The sequence below is a fragment of the Prionailurus viverrinus genome, unplaced genomic scaffold (genome assembly GCF_022837055.1).
Source record: "Prionailurus viverrinus isolate Anna unplaced genomic scaffold, UM_Priviv_1.0 scaffold_40, whole genome shotgun sequence".
In the NCBI taxonomy this organism is placed as follows: Eukaryota; Metazoa; Chordata; class Mammalia; order Carnivora; family Felidae; genus Prionailurus; species Prionailurus viverrinus.
The window spans coordinates 4,372,483-4,392,529 of NW_025927608.1; the positions used below are offsets into that span (position 1 = coordinate 4,372,483).

A 20,047-nucleotide genomic window follows, 5' to 3' on the forward strand; every position below is an offset into this window, starting at 1 on the left:
TGCTCTCCGTTGTCCCAAGAAGGAAACCCATTCTCTTCATTCTGACCTCTCCTCACTCCCCCATCTTGATGATTCACCTCTGTCCTGCCCTCACACCAAGTTCTCTTCTACCTTAGGGCCTCGCCCAAGCTGCCCCTTTATCTGGAATGTCCCCCCGCCCAACACGCACCGGACATGACTGATGTTTTCTCTGTCTCCTAGCTGAGGCCACCTCCCCAGACCCCTCACCCCAACCCCATCACTTTCTATTTATTCCCTCAAGAATTCTTAGCAAATTCTTTTTTTTTTTAATTTTTTTTCAACATTTATTTATTTTTGGGACAGAGAGAGACAGAGCATGAACGGGGGAGGGGCAGAGAGAGAGGGAGACACAGAATGGGAAACAGGCTCCAGGCTCTGAGCCATCAGCCCAGAGCCTGACGCGGGGCTCGAACTCCCAGACCGCGAGAACGTGACCTGGCTGAAGTCGGACGCTTAACCTACTGCGCCACCCAGGCGCCCCGAGCAAATTCTGAAATTATTTTATTTTCTGCCTTCCTCCCCTAAGCACTAAGTTCCCTGAAAGCAGGGACGTATCTGTCTTGTTCACTACATTATCCCCAAAACTGGGCATGTGGTTGATTCCCAAATATCTGTTGAAAAAATAGCTAGGAAGTGACAGAGCGAGAATCCAAACTCATGTTTATTTGATATCAAAGACCAAAGGCTGTGCACTTCCCAATACGCCACCATTTTTCTGTGTTTCCTGTCTGTTATCCCAGAGCACTGGGGAGTGACTGAGAAGATCATATGTAATCAAGGATCCAAATTTCCTTTGGCATGCAGGTGGCTTCAAGTATTCTTTAGTTTTCAAAAAATTGAAAACACCTAAAATTAATCAGGCATGTTCTAGAAGAACAAGGAAAGATTGCATCTCAGGTGAGACAGCTGTGGAACTGGAAGTTACCAAATGATAACTGATTGTCGGAGACTTGGATCAGGTGGCTTAGAATTAGGTTAAAGATAATCAATTCTCTGGGACAATCATGTCATACATTACTCTAACCTTCAGAGGGAGCTTTTTGAATTGCCGAAAGATGCTCATCTGGTCTTGCTTCTCCTCCATATACAAAAACTTGACATCAGTTGGCATTGTCTGGGAAATGAAGCTGGATGGGAAAGTCCACCCTTGCTAAATAAATATGGGTGCATAATTAGAGCAGATCCCCAAACATATTCTAGAAACTGCTCCATTTTGGTTTCCTTTTATTCTCATTTCCCTAAAAGCCTGATATGGCAGTTTGCAAATTACAAATGAAAGTGAAATCTATTTAATTTTGAATTTTTTGTGTGCTTTTGAGTTTCAGAATGTCATAATATCCCTTGATTGGAGTGGGAATAATCTGGAACAATTAAATCGGCAAGCATTAAACTAAATTCTAAGATGGCAGTTCTCCTGGTTGGTGTTGTAGCCACAAATTTCTGGAGCATTTGTGGTCTATACCTGCAGTATAATTTGTCCTGTGAACTTATTTTTGATATATGTAGCAGTGTCTATAAAGATCTCTCAGTTCCTGAATAGAAAGTGAGTGACATACAGGTTGTATGTTTGGTAAGAATAGTTAAATTCTACCTTTTGCACAGAATTGAACATTTACAATTGTATCTTGCAGACATTAAAATAGGGGCATAGGGGCACCTGGGTGGCTCAGTCCAGTTGAGCGTCCGACTCTTGATTTCGGCTCAGGTCATGATCTCACAGTTCGTGGGTTTGAGCTCCGCGTTAGACTCTGCGCTGACAGTAGGAAGTCTGCTTGGGATTCTCTCTCTCTCTCTCTCTCTCTCTCTCTCTCTCTCCCTTTACCTCTGCCCCTCCCCCACTTGCTCTCTCTCTCAAAAATAAATAAACATTAAAAAAAATAAAGACAGGGGCGCCTGGGTGGCTTGGTTGGTTAAGCGTACGACTTCGGCTCAGGTCATGATCTCACGGTCTGTGAGTTCGAGCCCCGCGTCGGGCTCTGTGCAGAGCCTGGAGCCTGTTTCAGATTCTGTGTCTCCCTCTCTCTCTGCTCCTCCCCTGTTCATGGTCTGTCTCTCTCTGTCTCAAAAATAAATAAACGTGAAAAAAAAATTTTTTTTAATAAAAAAAATAAAGACACTGTCCTAAAAAATAAAAATAAAATAGGGCATAAATTTATTTATTTTATAAATTTATTTATATATAAATTTTATATATTTATAAATTTATTTATTTTATTTTATAAATTTATACTAATATGCCACCTATGAAGAAGAGGTCACTTAATGCAATAAATATTTATATATAATGGGTTGTGCTTATTTAGTATACAAATGTTGAGCTTAGGTATATTTAACTAATTGCAAATCTGCTGAAGAAATTTATCTACAGAAATCCATATTTGTATTTTTTCACTGTAGAAATTTTTATTTTTTAGCAGCTTTATTGACATAGCATTGACATATAATAATAGTATCTATGGCACCCAACTTGATGTTTAATAAATGTATACATTGTGAAATGATCACCACGATGAAGCTAAGTAACCTATCTAGAACCTCTACATGGTTACCATTGTGTGTGTTGAGAGGATTTAATTAGGATATATCCTTTTGTATTTATGTTTTTAAATTTTTTTAAATGTTTATTTATGTCTGAAAGAGAGAGACAGAGACAGAGTACAAGCAAGGAAGGGCAGAGAGAGAGAGGGAGACACAGAATCCCAAGCATGACCCAGGCTCTGAGCTGTCAGCACAGAGCCTGACGCAGGGCTCGAACTTACTAACCGTGAGATCATGACCTGAGCCGAAGTCAGACACTCAACCGACTGAGCCCCCCAGGCACCCCTTGTTTATGATTGTTTTAAATGAAAAATTCTTTCATGATGTGATTCATCACTCCCACATGTAAAAGTTACGACATTTAGGGGGCATGGGTAATTGTACTGCACTTTCTTTAGGTGGAAAACAGTATTTTTATTTGTAACAAGAGCTGATATTTGTCCAGGGTACCTTAATGTGTGTGTGTGTGTGTGTGTGTGTGTGCGCGCGCACGCGCGCGCTATTATTAAAGTCTATTGAGACAGCTCAGTTATATATATGGTTTATATTTTTGTGATATGTGATTTTATGCACTACTATTCAGCTATTACAATCTAATAAAATATGGCCAATTACTTTTCTTTCTTAAAGCTCCATATATTAAAATATGTCTGCCCTTTTACATTTTGATTACAGCCATTGAAATAGCCCCTGAAAAGGAACTTTTATTTTTGTATCATTTCTTTTGAAGGATTGAATATTAATACCCTATCAATACTTGCTTTTTTTGCTTTAATCTGTGAAAACATTTAATTTCAGCAGGAAAATTGACAGCATCCATTTTTATCTTTAATTAACTTTTCAGTTTGGCTTTCATCTTAAAGGCTCATAGCAGAATTTATCACCAAACTGCAGTGGAAATGCTGAATGGGAGATTTAGAGAATCTGCCTGGCCTTGCATTTAGCTCAGTTGACCCCATTATAAGAAAGGAAGTCGACAACAACATCGGTGTGCAAGACGACTCATCGGGTCAGTCCACTTGCAGATGACAAGGCCTGTCTGACTCCTGGTTCCCTTCCTAGGTGCTCTTTTTTCCCTGCAAAGCACCAACAGCCCTTTGCTTAAGCGTTTTGTGAGTGCAAAAGCACGTCAGAGAATAATTGCCCCATAAAAGGTAACGGCTGCCAGCTACTGGACACTGGGCCAGTGGCTGAGCCCCTACAGGCTTCCTTTTCTGCCTCCAGGTTTTAAGGCACCACTTAAAAGGGGGGCCCAGAAGGAGAAATTTCATGTAGAATGGTTGTGTCTGAAGCCAGTCACCTGGGCTTGAGTCCCTGCTCTGAGATCTTGGGCAAACTACCCAACATTCATTTATTAAACCAGTAAGCATCTTGAGCATCTATGTGTGCTCCATGTACGGGGCACACACTAGTGAACACCACAGACACAGCCGCTGCCCTTTGGGAACTAATTTTCTATTGGAGGAATCGCATAGTGAAGTGTGTGTAATTACAAACTGTGCTGGGTGCTGAGGGGAAGTGTAGAGAGTAACAGGCAGAGGGAGCGGAGGACCCAACTTACATAGGCTGCTTTTGTCTCTCAAGTGGTGACAGTTCTGCTCACTCTTGGAGGAGTAGGAATTAGGCAGAGCAGGGGAGGTGGGGGGTAGGGAGAGAAGGGCAGGCAGAGAGAGCAGTTATGGGAAGGGCCTTGAGGGGACACCGCTGGGTGGTTCCTGCAAGGGGGAGGAGCGTGGTGTGGAGCTGGTGAGGGCAGCGGGGGCTACTCGGGGACCCTGGCACGGATTTGGGCTTTGGCTTCTGTGTTGGGGCGATCACTCAGGCCGCCGTCTGCAGAATGTGCTAGAGAGTGCAGGGCAGCAGTCTCAGCTGGAGATCAAGCATGGACATTACCACAGTAGTAGGAAGGAGGAGTCGGGCGTGAGTCAAGGTGTAGCCAAGGTGAGCAGCACGAAAGGAAAGGGGATTAGACGTGCTGAGTGAAGCAGGGCCATGAACCAAGGATGCTGTCCAGGTTTTCAGCTTGAGTCACTAGTTGGATGGTGATGGCACTGAGTGAGATAGGAAGACAAAGAAGAGACAATGGTTTGGGACATACTAAGTGACATGTTCGTCACATACCCAGCGGGACATGCTGGAGCTCAGTGGTGAGATCAGCACCTGTGCATCTGGTTATTGTCAGCATGTGGAAGATATCTACATGCATAAGATCACAGGGAGTGGGGTGTGCACACAAGAAAATTGGTCCCAGATGCGCGACTGTGGAGTTCCCAGCATGCAGTGAAAGAGAGGGAGCCTGCTAAGAGGACTGAGGAGAGGGCAGACAAGGGTAATACACACACTGCCCTTGTTGTCCTGCCTGAGAACGAGTGCACAAGTGTATTTAAAAAGTGCTTCAATTATTACATTTCCCTGCTGCTTGGCGAGGTTAATAGGACAATGATTAAGCTCCACTTTCTATGGCAAGGCACTGACTGGTAGTGCATATTGTAACCATGAATAAACCTAGATTCTAGTCCCAGGAGCTCATTACCTAGTAGAGGACAGAAGATTTATGGAGAAATAGAGAAGAAGATGGGAAGTAGGAAGTGTTGTCAGAGAAATAAAAGCGAAGTGTTCAGGGACTTGACGGATGTGGCTGTGGCTGGGGGACCCGGCTATGCTTCATGGGGTGAGCGGCGTTTGAGGCGGGTCTGGAAGAAAGGGTGGGTGTGGATGTTCAGAGAAGGGGAGGAGGAGGATGGACGAAGGCAGGGAAGTGTAATACAAATCCCACACAAATCAGAGGAAGTGTGTCTGGGAGGCAGGTGCACTGTGATGACTGTGCAGCAGTCCCTTGGGTCAAAGCTCAGAAATCTGGCAGACAGATGCCACGTCAGGGGACTTAGTGGCTGCAGTAGCTGCGGTATTAATGCCTTTTGTCAGCCACATCTCCTAGCAGTGTGAAGATGCCTCTCATCCGAGTCAGGTGCAGCCACTGCGTCCGGCAACTGGGGGTAATTGGCATATCCTTCTAGAAAAAGCCATCCAAAAAGCATACGTTATATTCCATAATTATTTGCTTGGATTTTAAAGCGCCCAACAAATTACTCACTTTGCTTTCACAACTAGTAGTCCTTTTCACAGATTATGTAAATAACCATTGTTCTTGTGGTTATTGATAGGATACCCCAGGGAGGTCCAGGAGTTGCAATTATGCTTGCTGTGGCTGAGCTAACAACCTTTTAATTCTGGTTTTTCCACTGACAGGTACTGTGACCTTCAGCAATTATCCAACCACTCTGTTTCAAGTCCCCCAGCTGTAAAAGTAGAATAACACTTTCTCAAACACTGTTAGGATGAATTGCATAAGTGTCTGTATGCCCCATATATTGTTCATAGCAAAAGAGAAAGTTGCAGTGAGGAGACAACGACTTCCTTCCTATGCAGGAGTGTAATTAATGACTAACCTGCTTATCATCTTATGGATCCCTTTTCTGTGGCCCCTTTGGCTTAGGCAGAGCTGCTTCATTGGATATGGTTTTCATGTTCCTGGTTGTACTTAGACATAGGAAGAAAGTCCTACCTAAATTTTATCATTTGCATTCTTTACAACCAGGTTTTTAAACAGATTTACTGAGTCTGGAGCTTGGTGTCAAATTCCTGCTCACAAGGAGTGTTAGAGGTGTCAGCTCCATAAAGCTTTCTGTGAAGAATCAGTGAAACGCTCTGCCACGGAAGTTTAAAGTTAATTTGCCTGAATCTCTTCAGCCAAATGAAGCTTTCGAATCAATTACGAACAGAGAGGATGAAACGTTGGGGTCTGCAGAGATTAGAGACAGTCCTCCAGCCGTCAGCCCCAATCACCTTCCAAGTGGCTTCGTGTCTGGTGGATGGAGCCACCAATCTTTATAGACCTTCACTGCTGGCCACACTGCGGGGGCTGGGGGGCGGGCAATGGTTACAGATGTTCACTGCTGGCCACACGGGGGTGGGGGTGGTGGGCACGGCCTGTGCTGAGGAGCTGCACTTCATTTTTTGGGACGTCTGAAGGAGGGTCTGGGCTGGGCCCTCTGGTCCCCCCGCCTCGCTTCACAGTCGAGGGAGCGAGCAGGGGAAGAGCCCCCCCCCCCCCCCCCCCCGCTTCGAGCTTCAGCCAAGAGCTCTGTTCTGGGGCAGAAACTTCCTCCAGTCGGCTGGGCGCAGTCTGTTCGTCTGCTTTCCCCGGGTGGTGAGCACAACGCAGACGTTAGTTGATGGTGGTGAACACAGGGAGGCGGGGGCCTGCCCGGGTCGCCGGAGGCCAGACGTCTCACCGGCCGGCCGACCAGCTAGCTGCACGGTCCTCTCGTCTTCTGTTTTCCTGGGCCTGAACGCAGGACCCTCTCGGCGGGCTTTCGGGCCCGGGGGCGGAGCCGGCCAGGGGCGGGGCCAGGGGCGGAAAAGGCGGGGCTCTAGCTCGAAGCTGAGCGAGGCCAAAGGCGGGACCGGGAGGAGGGAGGCGGGACTCCGAGCAGGCGGGGCGGGGCCAGGGCGAAGGGGCGGGGCCGGGCGCGCGAGCCTCCTCGCGCGCCCCGAGCCCGCCGGAATCTTCGCGGCTGAGGTGGCCTCGCCGGCCGGGGTCTGAGGAGCCGAGCGGCCCCTCCTCGGCGGCGTCCGCTCTCCCTCGGCTCCCGCCCGCCTCCCGGCTCCGACCCTCCGGAGCCCGCGTTCGTTTCCCGCGCGGCCGTCGTGAGGCGTGTGCCCGCGTTCCCGCGCGGGTCCCGGCGATGTCGGCGTGGGGCTCATCGCCCGCGGTCCTGGGTCTCGCGTCCCGCCCGCTCCGCCTCCTCCTCCTGTTTCAGCTGGTCGCGGGGCGCTGGCGCCCGGCCGGCGCGGGGGGCGGCGCGCCTGGAGGTGAGCCTGGGCGTCGGGAGGGCGGCCCTCAGAGCAGGGTCCCGGGGGCGGCCGGCGGTCGCGGGGCGGCGCGGGGCCGAAAGACGTGGTCGCAGAGCGCGGTCTTCTCCCGGGGCTTGAGTGAAGTTTCCGTTTAAATGGCCAGATGCGTCCACTTAGATGCCGACAAGGCCACTTTGGGTTTTGTTCCCTGACCCGCATCACGGCGGACTGCGGGGTGCACAGCGAACGCCGCGGCACAACTTTCTCAGGGACAGATGCCATCGTTCCCCTCGGGCTTTCGGCCGGGCTTCCCACGTTGTGACTTTGTCCACGGCAGGTCTGCGGGGTGGCCCCGGGCGGTGAGATTTGGTCGTCCCGCCCTCGCCGCCGTCCTCCTCCCGCGCTCGTCCCGGCGGCTCGCACGAGGGTGGCAGGCGTCCGTTGTGGAAGGCGCGGCGGCCGGCCCCCGCCGCCCCCCCTCCCCCGCACCCTGAGGTCCTGTTAGCCCCTCAGAGCGTCGCGCGTGTTCGGACCCTTTGGACGGTAGAAACGACAAAAGAAAATACTTAGTACGTGTTCAGATTCCAAGTGCTTCAGAACCCTTCAGGGTCCTGGCAGTGTCTTCGAGAAAAATACGACCGTTGATGCAGCGCCTGTGATGCGGTCTAAACACACGAAAGGTAGGGATCTCCTGGGGGAGATGAACGCCGACGTTCACACCAGTGTTTCGGTTTTTAGGCGTTGGTTTCTTGGAGGAGCCGTTGTTTGGGTACGGGGAGAGGCTTTTCTTGTCTTAAGCTTTTTTTTTTTTTTTTTTTTTTTTAGCGTTGATTTATTTTTGAGACAGAGAGAGAGACAGAGCATGAACGGGGGAGGGGCAGAGAGAGAGGGAGACACAGAATCGGAAACAGGCTCCAGGCTCCGAGCCATCAGCCCAGAGCCTGACGCGGGGCTTGAACTCACGGACCGTGAGATCGTGACCTGGCTGAAGTCGGACGCTTAACCGACTGTGCCACCCAGGCGCCCCGTCTCATGAATTCTTTTTTTTTTTTTTTTTTAATTTTTTTTTTCAACGTTTATTTATTTTTGGGACAGAGAGAGACAGAGCATGAACGGGGGAGGGGCAGAGAGAGAGGGAGACACAGAGTCGGAAACAGGCTCCAGGCTCTGAGCCGTCAGCACAGAGCCCGACGCGGGGCTCGAACTCACGGACCGCGAGATCCTGACCCGAGCCGAAGTCGGACCCTTAACCGACTGAGCCACCCAGGCGCCCCTGTCTTAAGCTTTTTAAGCTGATTTCTGGTTCTAGGAAGTCATGATCTGGAAGATGAGCATTGTTCGTTGCAGGACGTACTGCCTCCCTAGACTGACGAGAGAGAACGTGGAGGTGATTGAAACGTTTGGAGAAGCCCCTGGGCTGGGGCGCCTGCGGGGCTCAGGGCGTTAAGCGTCTGGCTCTTGGTTTCAGATCAGTCACGTCTCCAGTTTGTAGGTTCGGCCGCGTTGGGCGCTGCGCGGACAGTGCGGAGCCTGCTTGGGATTCTCTCTACCCCCCCCCCCCCCTGCCCCTCCCCTGCTTGCCCAGGCTGTCCCTCCAAATAAATAAATAAACATTTAAAAAAAAATACAAAAATTTTGGAGCCAGACAAACCTGGGCTCAGATTATGACCGGTGTATTGTTTGTTTTGGTTGGCTTCCTTTGCAAAAAATGGGGATAATATCGCTTACCTCTGAGTCGTCTTCAGAATTAAGTAATATGTGTGAAATGCCGGGTGCTGTGCCTGACAGTTCCAGAAAATGGTGCTTCCCTGCATCTTTTGGTGAAAGTGGAACTTTTCCTATGCTTTTTAAAGTTTTTTTTTTTTTTAATAATGTTTATTTATTTTTATTTTTGAGAGACAGAGCTCGAGCAGGGGAGGGGCAGCGAGAGAGGGAGACACAGAACCCAAAGCAGGCCCCAGACTCCCAGCTGTCAGCACAGAGCCCGACGCGGGGCTGGAACCCAGGAACCACGAGATCATGACCTGAGCCGAAGTCCCATGCTTACCCGGCTGAGCCGCCCAGGCGCCCCTTACCCGTTTTAATATGAAACATTGCAGCCAAGCATTAGCCAGGGCCAGTAGCTATGTGTTCCTGCCTGGTGTTCAGTGCTATCGTCAAACAATCAGGGCTGATTAAGCCCTCCCTTCTGCCCCTACTCTACTTAGCAAATGTCTCTTTTAAAGTAGCTTTCATGCCGTATTACTTTTATGTTCTCTTTTCCCTTTTCCCCACACGAGCTCCTTAAGAGCTGGGATCTTTCTTTTTCAGTTTTAATTCCAGCATAGTTGACGTACCACACTGCATTAGCGTCAGATGCACAATAGAGTGATTCAAGAATTAGGTGATTAGTCGGTGCTCATCGTAAGTATACCCTTAGTCCCCTTCCTCTATTTCACCTGTTCCCCCCACCTCCCTCTGGTCACCATCAGTTTGTTCTCTATAGTTAAGAGTGCGAACTGGGATCTTACCCTGTTTATCTTCGTGTCTCCAAGAGCTGGCTTGTTGTAGGAGTCCCGTAAATGCTTGTGGATGAAAACGCAGCAGTAAAAATCTCTCTCTGGGTATTAGTTTACTCATGTGTAAGATGAGGGATCATTAATGGCTCCCCAGCACTAGCTCTAACGTTCCAAGATTCTGTGTGCTCTTAGTCAGTGATCATTTGTGGACACAGTGATATTAAGTGGATGATGGAATTGCACACTTGCTCCTAAATGTTGATAGGATGTGTGTGTAACCGCCTTTGAATGTAGGGTGGCAGAAAGTACTATCTGGAGACCTGCCCACTAGCTTGCTGTTTCCTTGGGCAGGTAGCTTGACCTTGCTGATTTTTTTATTTCTCCCTCTTTAAAATGAGAAGGTGGTAGTAGACGCTTTTGTCCTTTCAGTCATAATTAGTTTTATAATTACATTTTGTTGTTTTTATATTTATCTTAGAGTTTTAGTAGTCACTCTTACGGTTTTATGTGAGCCAGTCCTCGGGGAAAAAAAAATGTCTTGTCTGCCAGCAGCCATACTTACATGGGTAATGGAAGATTGCAGAGTTTGAAAGTGGCTCAAGGGCAATTTTGTCTATATTAAAGAATAATTAGTGGGGCGCCTGGCTGGCTCAGTCAGAAGAGCATGCAACTCTTGCTTTTGGGGTCATGAGTTCGAGCCCCCCATTTTGGGAGTAGAGATTACTAAAAATAAAAGAAGTTAAAAAAAAAAAAAAAGAATAATTATGCATTAAGGTAATACAAGCCTTTTAAATTGACCTGACCATGGTTGGGACAATGATTTATGGAAAATAGTCATTAGTTATATTTCTTAGCTGTGTGACATTTTAAATGGTTGAAACTATATTTTTAGTGTGTATGGTAACTGAGTTCTGTCATTAAGAGGGAACTAAAATAACTATTTAGTAGAAAATGAGAGCTATGAAAGATTTTTTTTCTTCTCATCTGTAGTTATTTTCATTAATATTTTCAGAAGCTAACAGAAACACACATAGTGGCTGTCATCTCTACTTTTGTGATTACTTCCAAAAGAGTCTCTAGGTGCCTCAGGTCGTTAGGCAAACTTTTCATACTATTTATAATTAAAAATTATTTTGGTTTCCTTGCAAATACTGAACATGCTCTATGAGCTAGAGTGCGAATGCCTGGAAGGTAGGGTTGTCTGTACATTTCCTGATGTGGCTGAGTTTATTAATGTAGTCTATTAATGTTGCTTTGAAAGTTTTCAGTCATTTGTCAGAATGGGCTTTTTTCCATTTATAATCTACAAATTAGATCTAGCAGGTAATTTTTTATAATTAGGATATGGGTTTTTAGTATAGTAATTTTAGGACAGAACATTTTTCTTCTAATAATATTATTCTTCTCCCTTAAGAATTGAAATTAATTTTTTTCAGATGTAATTTTAAATTTAATAGTAAATAAGCATGTCTTGACAATGCGAGTTGGTAAATATTGGAATAGTTTTTGAAAAAAAAAAGCTTATAACTTGTTTGATTAGAAGTTTGCTCCCCAGAATAGGATAGGTATAGTTTTATAATGACAGTAGGATAGAAGAGGTTATTTTAATGATCCTTTTCTGTCTTTAACTAAAATTTTAATTTAAATGGTCAGTTTCCATTTTAGGGAAGCATGATCTTATCTCTCCTGTGTTTAATTCAGAAAATGTATACTCTTTTTTTCTTAAGTAGAATTATAAAATAAAGCCTTTTACCAGTAAAAATAGGAATTAAATATGAATATTTGAATTTTGACAAAAAGCATAGCGTGGACTTTTTTTTTGAGGAGTGTAATCTAATATGTTTTGACAGTTACATAAACAAACATTTGCACCAAAGTGTGGTAGGGGCTTTAGTAGAAACATGCCAGGCATAACAGTCTCAAAGGAAAGTGAGGTCAGGATTCTACAAAACATTGTCTCCACCTCTAGGTCTTAGCAGCCTGGCTCACCTCGAACAGACTTCTCTGTAGCCCTCTCAAATGCTGCTTTTTGCCCCATTTTTATATATGGTGGAGCCTGGAATGTGGGTATGCTAGTACTCTATTGCTACATCCACACCATTACCTTTTGTTTTTCTCACTTTTGAAAAGAGTATTCTTTTCTAGTAGGAGTTTACATGTTTTTTTGTTTTTTTTTTTTTCCTAAGGCATAGTATGGACTTTTTATTCTTTGAATCAGCATTGACTTATTTTAGAACCAGAACATATAACATAGAAAGTGTGAAAGTTTTTGAATTTGAAAATACAAATTTATACAACATAAAATACACATGAAATATTCAAGTGAACAGAATTAAAATGATAAATTGTGAATTTTCAAACCTCTTTGAAATTAGTACTTAATAGTTCTAACAATATTAGCAGAACCCTTAGTATTCTTTCCTTCTTCCTTCCTTCTTCTTCTGGTTTTTCTTGTCCTCCTCCTCCTCCTCCTCCTCCTCCTCCTCCTCCTCCTCCTTCTCCTTCTTCTTCTTCTTCTTCCTCCTCCTCCCCTTCTCCTTTTATCTCTTCTTCTGTTTCTTCTCCTTCTTTTTCTCCTCCTTCTGCCCTTTCTCCTCCCCCTCCTCCTCCCTCTCCCCCCCTCCTCCTCCCTCTCCCCTCCTCCTCCTCCTCCTTTTCCTTTTCTTCTTCTTTGTCTTCGTCTTCTTCCCTTTCTTCCCCTTCTTCTTTTTGTTTATTTAAAGTTCATGTCTATAGGATAAATCCAAAGCATGCTACAGTTCATTTTACATTTTGATTCCAAACAACCTTTTATATTATTTTATTTTTTTAATTTTATTTTTTAAAAATTTACATCCAAATTAGTTAGCATATAGTACAACAATGATTTCAGGAGTAGATTCCTTAATGCCCCTTCCCCATTTAGCCCATCCCCCTTCCCACACCCCCTCCAGTAGCCCTCTGTTTGTTCTCCATATTTATGAGTCTCTTCTGTTTTGTCCCCTTCCCTGTTTTTATATTATTTTTTCCCTTATGTTCATCTCTTTTGTATCTTAAAGTCCTCATGTGAGTGAAGTCATATGATATTTGTTTTTCTCTGACTAATTTCACTTAGCATAATGCCCTCTAGTTCCATCCACGTAGTTGCAGATGGCAAGATTTCGTTCTTTTTGATCGCCGAGTAATATTCCATTGTGTGTGTGTGTGTGTGTGTGTGTGTGTGTGTGCGTGTGTGCGTGTGTGCGTGTGTGCGTGTGTGTGTGTATACACACACGCACACACGCACACACACCACATCTTTATCCATTCATCCATCGATGGACATTGGGCTCTTTCCATACTTTGGCTATTGTTGATAGTGCTGCTATAAACATTGGGGGGCATGTGTCCCTTTGAAACAGCACACCTGTATCCCTTGGATAAATACCTAGTCATGCAGTTGCTGGGTCGTAGGGTAGTTCTATTTTTAGTTTTTTGAGGAACCTCCATACTGTTTTCCAGAATGGCTGCGCCAGCTTGCATTCCCAAGGAGTTTAACATGTTTAATGCAAAAAAAAAAAAAAAGAAATTGGAAAGTTTGCCCTCGTACACCAACACCTGCAAGTGCCAGCTAGTAACTGCTAACAATTTGGTATTAGTCCATTCATATTTTTCTCTATGCATGTGTGGTTCCCTTTGCTGTGCACAAGCTTTCAAGTATTGTGTAGCTCTATGTATTTTTGCTTATGTTAATTTTGCTTTTGGTGTCAGATTCAGAAAATTATCACCAAGACCTGTGTCAGGGAGCTTACCACCAACATTTTCTTCTAGGAGTTTTGTGGTTTCAGATTAAAAAAATTATTTTTAATGTTTATTTATTTTTGAGAGAGAGAGACAGAGCACGAATGGGAGAGGGGCAGAGAGGGAGGGAGACACAGAATCCGAAGCAGGTTCCAGACTCTGAGCTGTCAACACAGAGCCCGACGTGGGGCTCGAACCCATGCGCTGTGAGATCATAACCTGAGCCGAAGTTGGAGGCTTAACCAACTGAGCCACCTGGATGCCCCCCCATTTTTTTTCTTAACATTTATTTAAAATTTTTTTTTTAACATTTGTTTATTTTTGAGAGAGAGAGAGACAGAACGTGAGCAGGGGAGGGGCAGAGAGAGAGAGGGAGACACAGAATCCAAAGCAGGCTCCAGGCTCTGAGCTGTGAGCACAGAGCGTGATGTGGGGCTGAAACCCACGAGCTGTGAGATCATGACCTGAGCCGAAGTCGGACGCTTAACCGACCGAGCCACCCAGGCGCCCCATGGTTTTCAGCTTTTACATCCAAGTCTTTAAACCATTTTGAGGTAGTTTTTGTGCATGGTATAAGGAAGTGGTCCAGTTTCATTCCTTTGCATCTAGCTGTCTAGTTTTCCCAACACCATTTATTTATTTATTTTTAGATGTTTATTTTTTTTAAATGAAATTTATTGTCAAATTGGTTTCTATACAACACACAGTGCTTATCCCAACAGGTGCCTTCCTCAGTACCCATCACCCATACCCCCTCCCACCCCCCAGATGTTTATGTATTTTGAGAGAGAGAGAGAGAGAGCAAGCAAGCACATGCATGAACACAGGCATGGGAGAATGGCAGAGACAGAGGGAGAAAGAGAATCTTAAGCAGGCTCTACGCTCTCTGTGTAGAGCCTGACATGGGGCTGGATCGCAAGAACCTGGGAGCATGACCTGAGTGGAAATCAAGAGTCAGACACTCAACAGACTGAGACACCCAGGGGCCCGTTACCAACATCATTTATTAGACTGTCCTTTCCTCCTTGTATATTCTTGGCTTTTTTGTCATAAATTAATTGACCATGTAAGCATGAGTTTATTTTTGAGCTCTTTATTCTGTTCCATTGATCTGTGTGTCTGTTTTTATGGCAATTCCATACTGTTTTAATTACTATAGATTTGTAATATAGTTTGAATCCAGGGAACATGATGACTCCAGCTTTGTTCTTCTTTCTCAAGGTTGCGTTGGCTATTTGGGTTTTTTTTTTTTTTAATGTTTTTTTTAGTATTATTTGTTCTATTTCTTTGAAAAATGCTATTAGAATTTTGATAGGGATTGTGTTGAATCTGCAGATTGTTTTGGGTAGTATAGACATTTTGACAATGTGTTCAATCCATGAGCATGGAATATCTTTCCATTTATTTCTATTGTCTTCAATTTCTTTAATGTCATGTAGTTTTCAATATGGGTGTTTCATCTCCTTGGTTAAATCTATTCCTGGGTATTTTATTCTTTTTGATGCAGTTGTAAATGAGACTTTTTAAAAAAATTCTCTTTCTGATAGTTTGCTGTTAGTATGTAGAAATGCAGCACATGTTTTTGTGTGTGTTGATTTTGTATCCTGCAGCTTAACTAAATCTAACTGATTTTAAATCTTAACTTTAACAGTTTTTTTGGTGGAGTCTTTATATATAACATGTCATCTGCAAATAGTGACAGTTTTACTTCTTCCTTACCAATGTGGATACCTTTTATTTCTTATTCTTTTTTTTTTTTTTTTGAGAGAGAGAGAGAGAGAGAGAGAGAGAGAGAGAGACAGAGAGAGAAAACAAATGAGTGAGGGGTAGAGAGAGAGGGAGAAGTGGGGCTCACCCGCATCAGGGCTTATGCTCACCCAGTGTGGGGCTTAAGCTCACCCAATGCAGGGCTCAAACTCATCCGATGTGGGGCTTGAACTCATAAATGTGAGATCGTGTCCTGAGCCGAAGTTCAGTGCTTAACTGACTGAGCCACCTAGGCGCCCATTATTTCTTATTCTTGCTTTATTGCTCTGGCTAAGACTTTCAATACTATGTTGAATAAAAGTGGTGAGAGTGGGCATCCTTGTCTTGTTCTTGATCTTAGGAAAAGCTTTCAGCTTTTCATTATTGAGTTTTGTGTTAGCTGTGGGCTTGTCATATATGACCTTTATGATGTTGAGGTAGATTTTCTCAGTGTCCACTTTGTACGAGTTTTTATCATGAATGAACATTGAATTTTGTCAAGTGCTTTTCTGCATTCAGATGATCATGTGATTTTTATCCTTTAATTTGTTAATGTGGTATATCACATTGACTAGATTGTGGATTTTTTTTTTTAATTTATTTTGAGAGAGAGAGAGAAAGCACTAGTGGGGGAGGGTCAGAGAGAGAAGAGAGCGAGAATCCCAAGCAGGCTCTGCACCAACAGTGCAGAACCCGATGTGGGGCTTGAACCCATGAACAACGATATCATGACCTATGCTGAAGTCGGATGCTCAACCAACTGAGCCACCCAGGCACCCTTACTGGATTGTGGGTTTTTAAACACAGTTTATTTATTTATTTTGAGTGAGAGAGCATGAGCAGGGGAGAGGCAGAGAGAGAGAGAGAGAGAGAGAGAGAGAGAGAGAGAGAGAGAGAATCCCAAGCAGGCTCCACACCATCAGCACAGAGCCTGATGGGGGTCAGTCTTGAAAACCACTAGATCATGACCTGAACTGAAATCAAGAGCTGGGTGCTTAACTGACTGAACCACCCAGGCACCTCTGGTTTGTGGATTTTAAACTATCCTTGCACCCATGGAATAAATCCCACTTGATCATGTTGAGTGATCCTTTTAAGGTGTTAGTGATTCAGTTTGCTCACATATTTTGTTGAGGGTTATTGCATCTATGTTTATTAGGAATATTGGCCTGTAATTTTCCTTTCTATGGCATCCTTGTATGGTTTTGGTATTGGGGTAATACTGGCCTCATAGGATGAATTTGAAAGTGTTCCTTCTCCTTCTATTTTTTTTTTTTTTTTGAAGAGTTTGAGAACAATTGGTATTAATTCTTCTTTGAATATTTGGTAGAATTCACCAGTGAAGCCATCTGGTTCTGGGTTTTTCTTCTTTGGGAAGCTTTTAATTACTGATTCAATCTCCTTACTAGTTATCAGTCAGCTCAGATTTTCTATTTCATCATGATTCAGTCTTGGTAAATTGTATGTTGGTAGGAATTTATCTAATCTAGGTTGTCCAATTTGTTGGCATATAACTGTTCAAAACAGTCTTTTGTGATCCTTTGTATTTCTGTGGTATCATTTGTAACATCTCTTGTTTAATTCTGATTTTATTTATTTGGGTTCCCTTTTTTTTCTTGGTGAGTCTAGCTAAGAGTTTGTCAGTTTTATCTTACAGAGAATCAGCTCTTAGTTTCATTGGTCTTTGTTTTATTTTTTAGTTTTATTATTTCATTTATTTCTTCTCTAAGCTTCATTATTGGGCTTTGTTCATCTTTTTCTAGCTCATTTTTTTAAATTTTAAATTATTTTTGTTTTTTATTTTAGAGAGAGAGAGCACAAACAGGGGAGAGGGGCAGAGGGAGGGAGGGAGGGAGGAAGGGAGGGAGGGAGGGAGGGAGAGAGAGAGAGAGAGAGAGAGAGAGAGAGAAAGAGAGAGGGAGAATCTTAAACAGGTTCCATGCTCAGCATGGAGCCCAATGCAGGGCTTGATCCCACAACCCTGATTTCATGACCTGAGAGGAAGTCAAGAGTCTGATTGATGTTCAACTGCCTGAGCCAACTAGGCACCCTGTCTAGCTCCTTGAAGTGTAAAGTTAGGTTGTTTTTTTTAGACTTTTCTTGTTTCTTGAGGTAGACGTTTATAGCTATGAACTTCCCTTTTAAAACTGTTTTTGCTGCATCCCATAAATTTTGATATTTATATTTCCATTTTCATTTGTCTCAGGATATTTTTTTATTTCTCTTTTGATTGCTTCTTTGACTCGTTGGCTTTTTGGTAGCATGCTGTTTAATATCTGCATATCTGAATTTTCCAGTTTTACTCATGTAATTAATTTCCAGTTTCATGCTGTTGTATTGGTAAAGATGCTTGAGGTGATTGTAATCCTCTTAAATTTATTAAGACTTGATTTGTGGTCTACTATGTGATCTATCCTGGAAAATGTTCCATGTGCATTTGAGAAGAATATGTATTCTGTTGCTCTGGATGGAATGTTCTGTACATATCTAAGTCAATCTGATCTAATGAATCCTTTAATGCTGATATTTTCTTGGTTTATGTCTAGATGATGTATCCATTTATGTAAGTGGGATATTAAAATCTCTTACTATTATTGTGTTGCTATCTATTTCTCCCTTTAGATCTGTTAATATTAGCTTTATATATTTAGGTCCTCCAAAGTTGGGTGAATAAATATTAATAAATGTTACATCCTTTTTTGGATTGTACTCTTTATCATTAGGTAACAATCGTATTTGATTGTTTTGTAGTTCCTCTCTGTTTTTGCTATCTTCCTCTGTGGTTTGATGATTTTCTTTAGTGGTATATTATATTCCTTTCTCTTTACCATTTGTATATTTATAATAGGTTTTTGCTTTGTGGTTACCATGAGGCTTACATAAAACAACTTATGTGTATAACAGTCTATTTTAAATTGATAACAACTTAAGTTTGATCCCATTCCAAAGCTCAATATTTTCACTCTTTCCCTGGCCCATGTTTTACATTTCACAATTTTTTATGTTGGGTTTCCCTTAATTAGTTATTGTAAACATTGCTATTTTTACTATTTTTGTCTTGTAACTTTCATACTAGCTTTGTAAGTAATTAATCCACTATTTTTACTACATATTTATCTTTCCAGTGAGATTTATTCTTCCATATATTTTTTGTTACTAATGAGTGGTCTTTCTTTTCAGCTTAAAGAGGTCCCTTTAACATTTCTTGTAAGGCTGATATAGTGGTCATGAACTTCTTTAGCTTTTGCTTGTCAGGAAAACTCTTTATCTCTCCTTTAATTCTGAATGATAAATCTCCTGGGTAGCATATTCTTGGTTGGAAATTTTTTCCTTTCAGCACTTGGAATATGTCATGCCATTCCCTTCTGGCCTGCAAAGTTTCTGCTGAAAAATCTGCTGGGGCTTGTTTGGGACTCTCTGGGCTTCCTGGATTGGGATGTCTGTTTCCTTCCCCAGGTTAGGGGAGTTTACAGCCACTGTTTTTTATTTTTCAGTAGGCTTCATGCCCAGTGGGGAGCCCAGCATGGGGCTTGAACTCACGACCCTGAGATCAAGACCTGAGCCAAGATCGAGAGTTGGACACTTAACTGACTGAGCCACCCAGGTGCCCCAGCAGCCTGTTATATTTTTAATAGCTTCCAGTAGGTGAAGATGTGCCCAAGACCTGTCAGCATACCTAAGGGGAGGATCTTAGTACCTACATTCAGAGTGTTTGGTAGCCAGACCCTCAGGTAGCAGAATTTAATTTAATTTAATTTAATTTAATTTAATTTAATTTAATTTAATTTAATTATTTAACTAATTTGTTTATTCAGTTATTTAAAGTAAGCTATATGCCCATTGTGGGGTTTGAACTCATGATCAAGAGTCACAGGCTCTACCAATTGAGCCAGCCAAGTGCCTCTCAGGTAGCAGCTTTTAAAAGCATGCTAATATATATAGTCCTGTGGGACCACAAGAGTTAGCCCCTTTAGCCAGGTGATCTGGCAGTATTCCCTGGGTGACAGTTGTAAAAACCAGGGCTCCATATGAGTGTACCAGCTCTTTTCTGGGAGATGTTGGCCATCTGGAGCAAGGCAGAGGGAGAGAACCAAGATGTTGTACATAGCCAGTGTTCCTTAAGAGCATCCATAGTCCACTAGGTGTATGCTAAGCCTGAAGCCTGTCTTTTACAGTAAAGCTCTGGGAGAGGCAAAGAGGCCTCCTTTACAGAAAGACTGGGGGAACATGTTGTCTTTCTGTCTGTCTGCTGTCTGGGCAGTGCCCTAGGGGTGGTGGTCTGCCAAGAACTGTCTCTTCCATTGCCATGGTCCCATGAGACCCAGGAATGCAACACTCTTCACCTCTTCCCTCGCCCAGAGCCATGTGATCATGGGGCATCCTCTGGGCAGCAGCTGCAAAAACTGGGCACCAGCTGTATAAGGTCACCAGCCATATGTAGAGCTTCCTTCCAGGAGATGAGACACTGGTCCTCTGGAGTGCAACAGAGGGAGAGAGCAAAGATAGTGCCTCCCCTCTGAGGTCTCTGGAAGAGTTCACAGTCAGCCCTTAGATGAGTGTTTAATGAGAAATCTGCCTCTCAGGCCATAGCCGTGGTGGTTAGCTAGTAGGCTTCTTTCACAGGAAGA

The 20,047-nt window shown here is 43.6% G+C and overlaps 1 protein-coding gene across 5 annotated transcripts in view; it reads left to right on the forward strand.

The window, feature by feature from the left end:
- Window positions 1-3,757: 3,757 nt before the first annotated feature.
- Window positions 3,758-20,047, forward strand: part of CHRNA5 (cholinergic receptor nicotinic alpha 5 subunit) — a 55,672-nt gene continuing 39,382 nt past the window's right edge. For 3 of the 5 annotated variants that reach the window (XR_007149626.1, XM_047846700.1, XM_047846701.1), the window contains exon 1: window positions 3,758-7,434. Coding sequence is in view for 3 of the 5 variants with exons in the window: in XM_047846700.1 (XP_047702656.1) it covers window positions 7,308-7,434 (127 nt within the window). In the remaining 2 variants the exon portion in view is untranslated. The other 2 variants (XM_047846703.1, XM_047846702.1) reach the window with 2 other exon arrangements.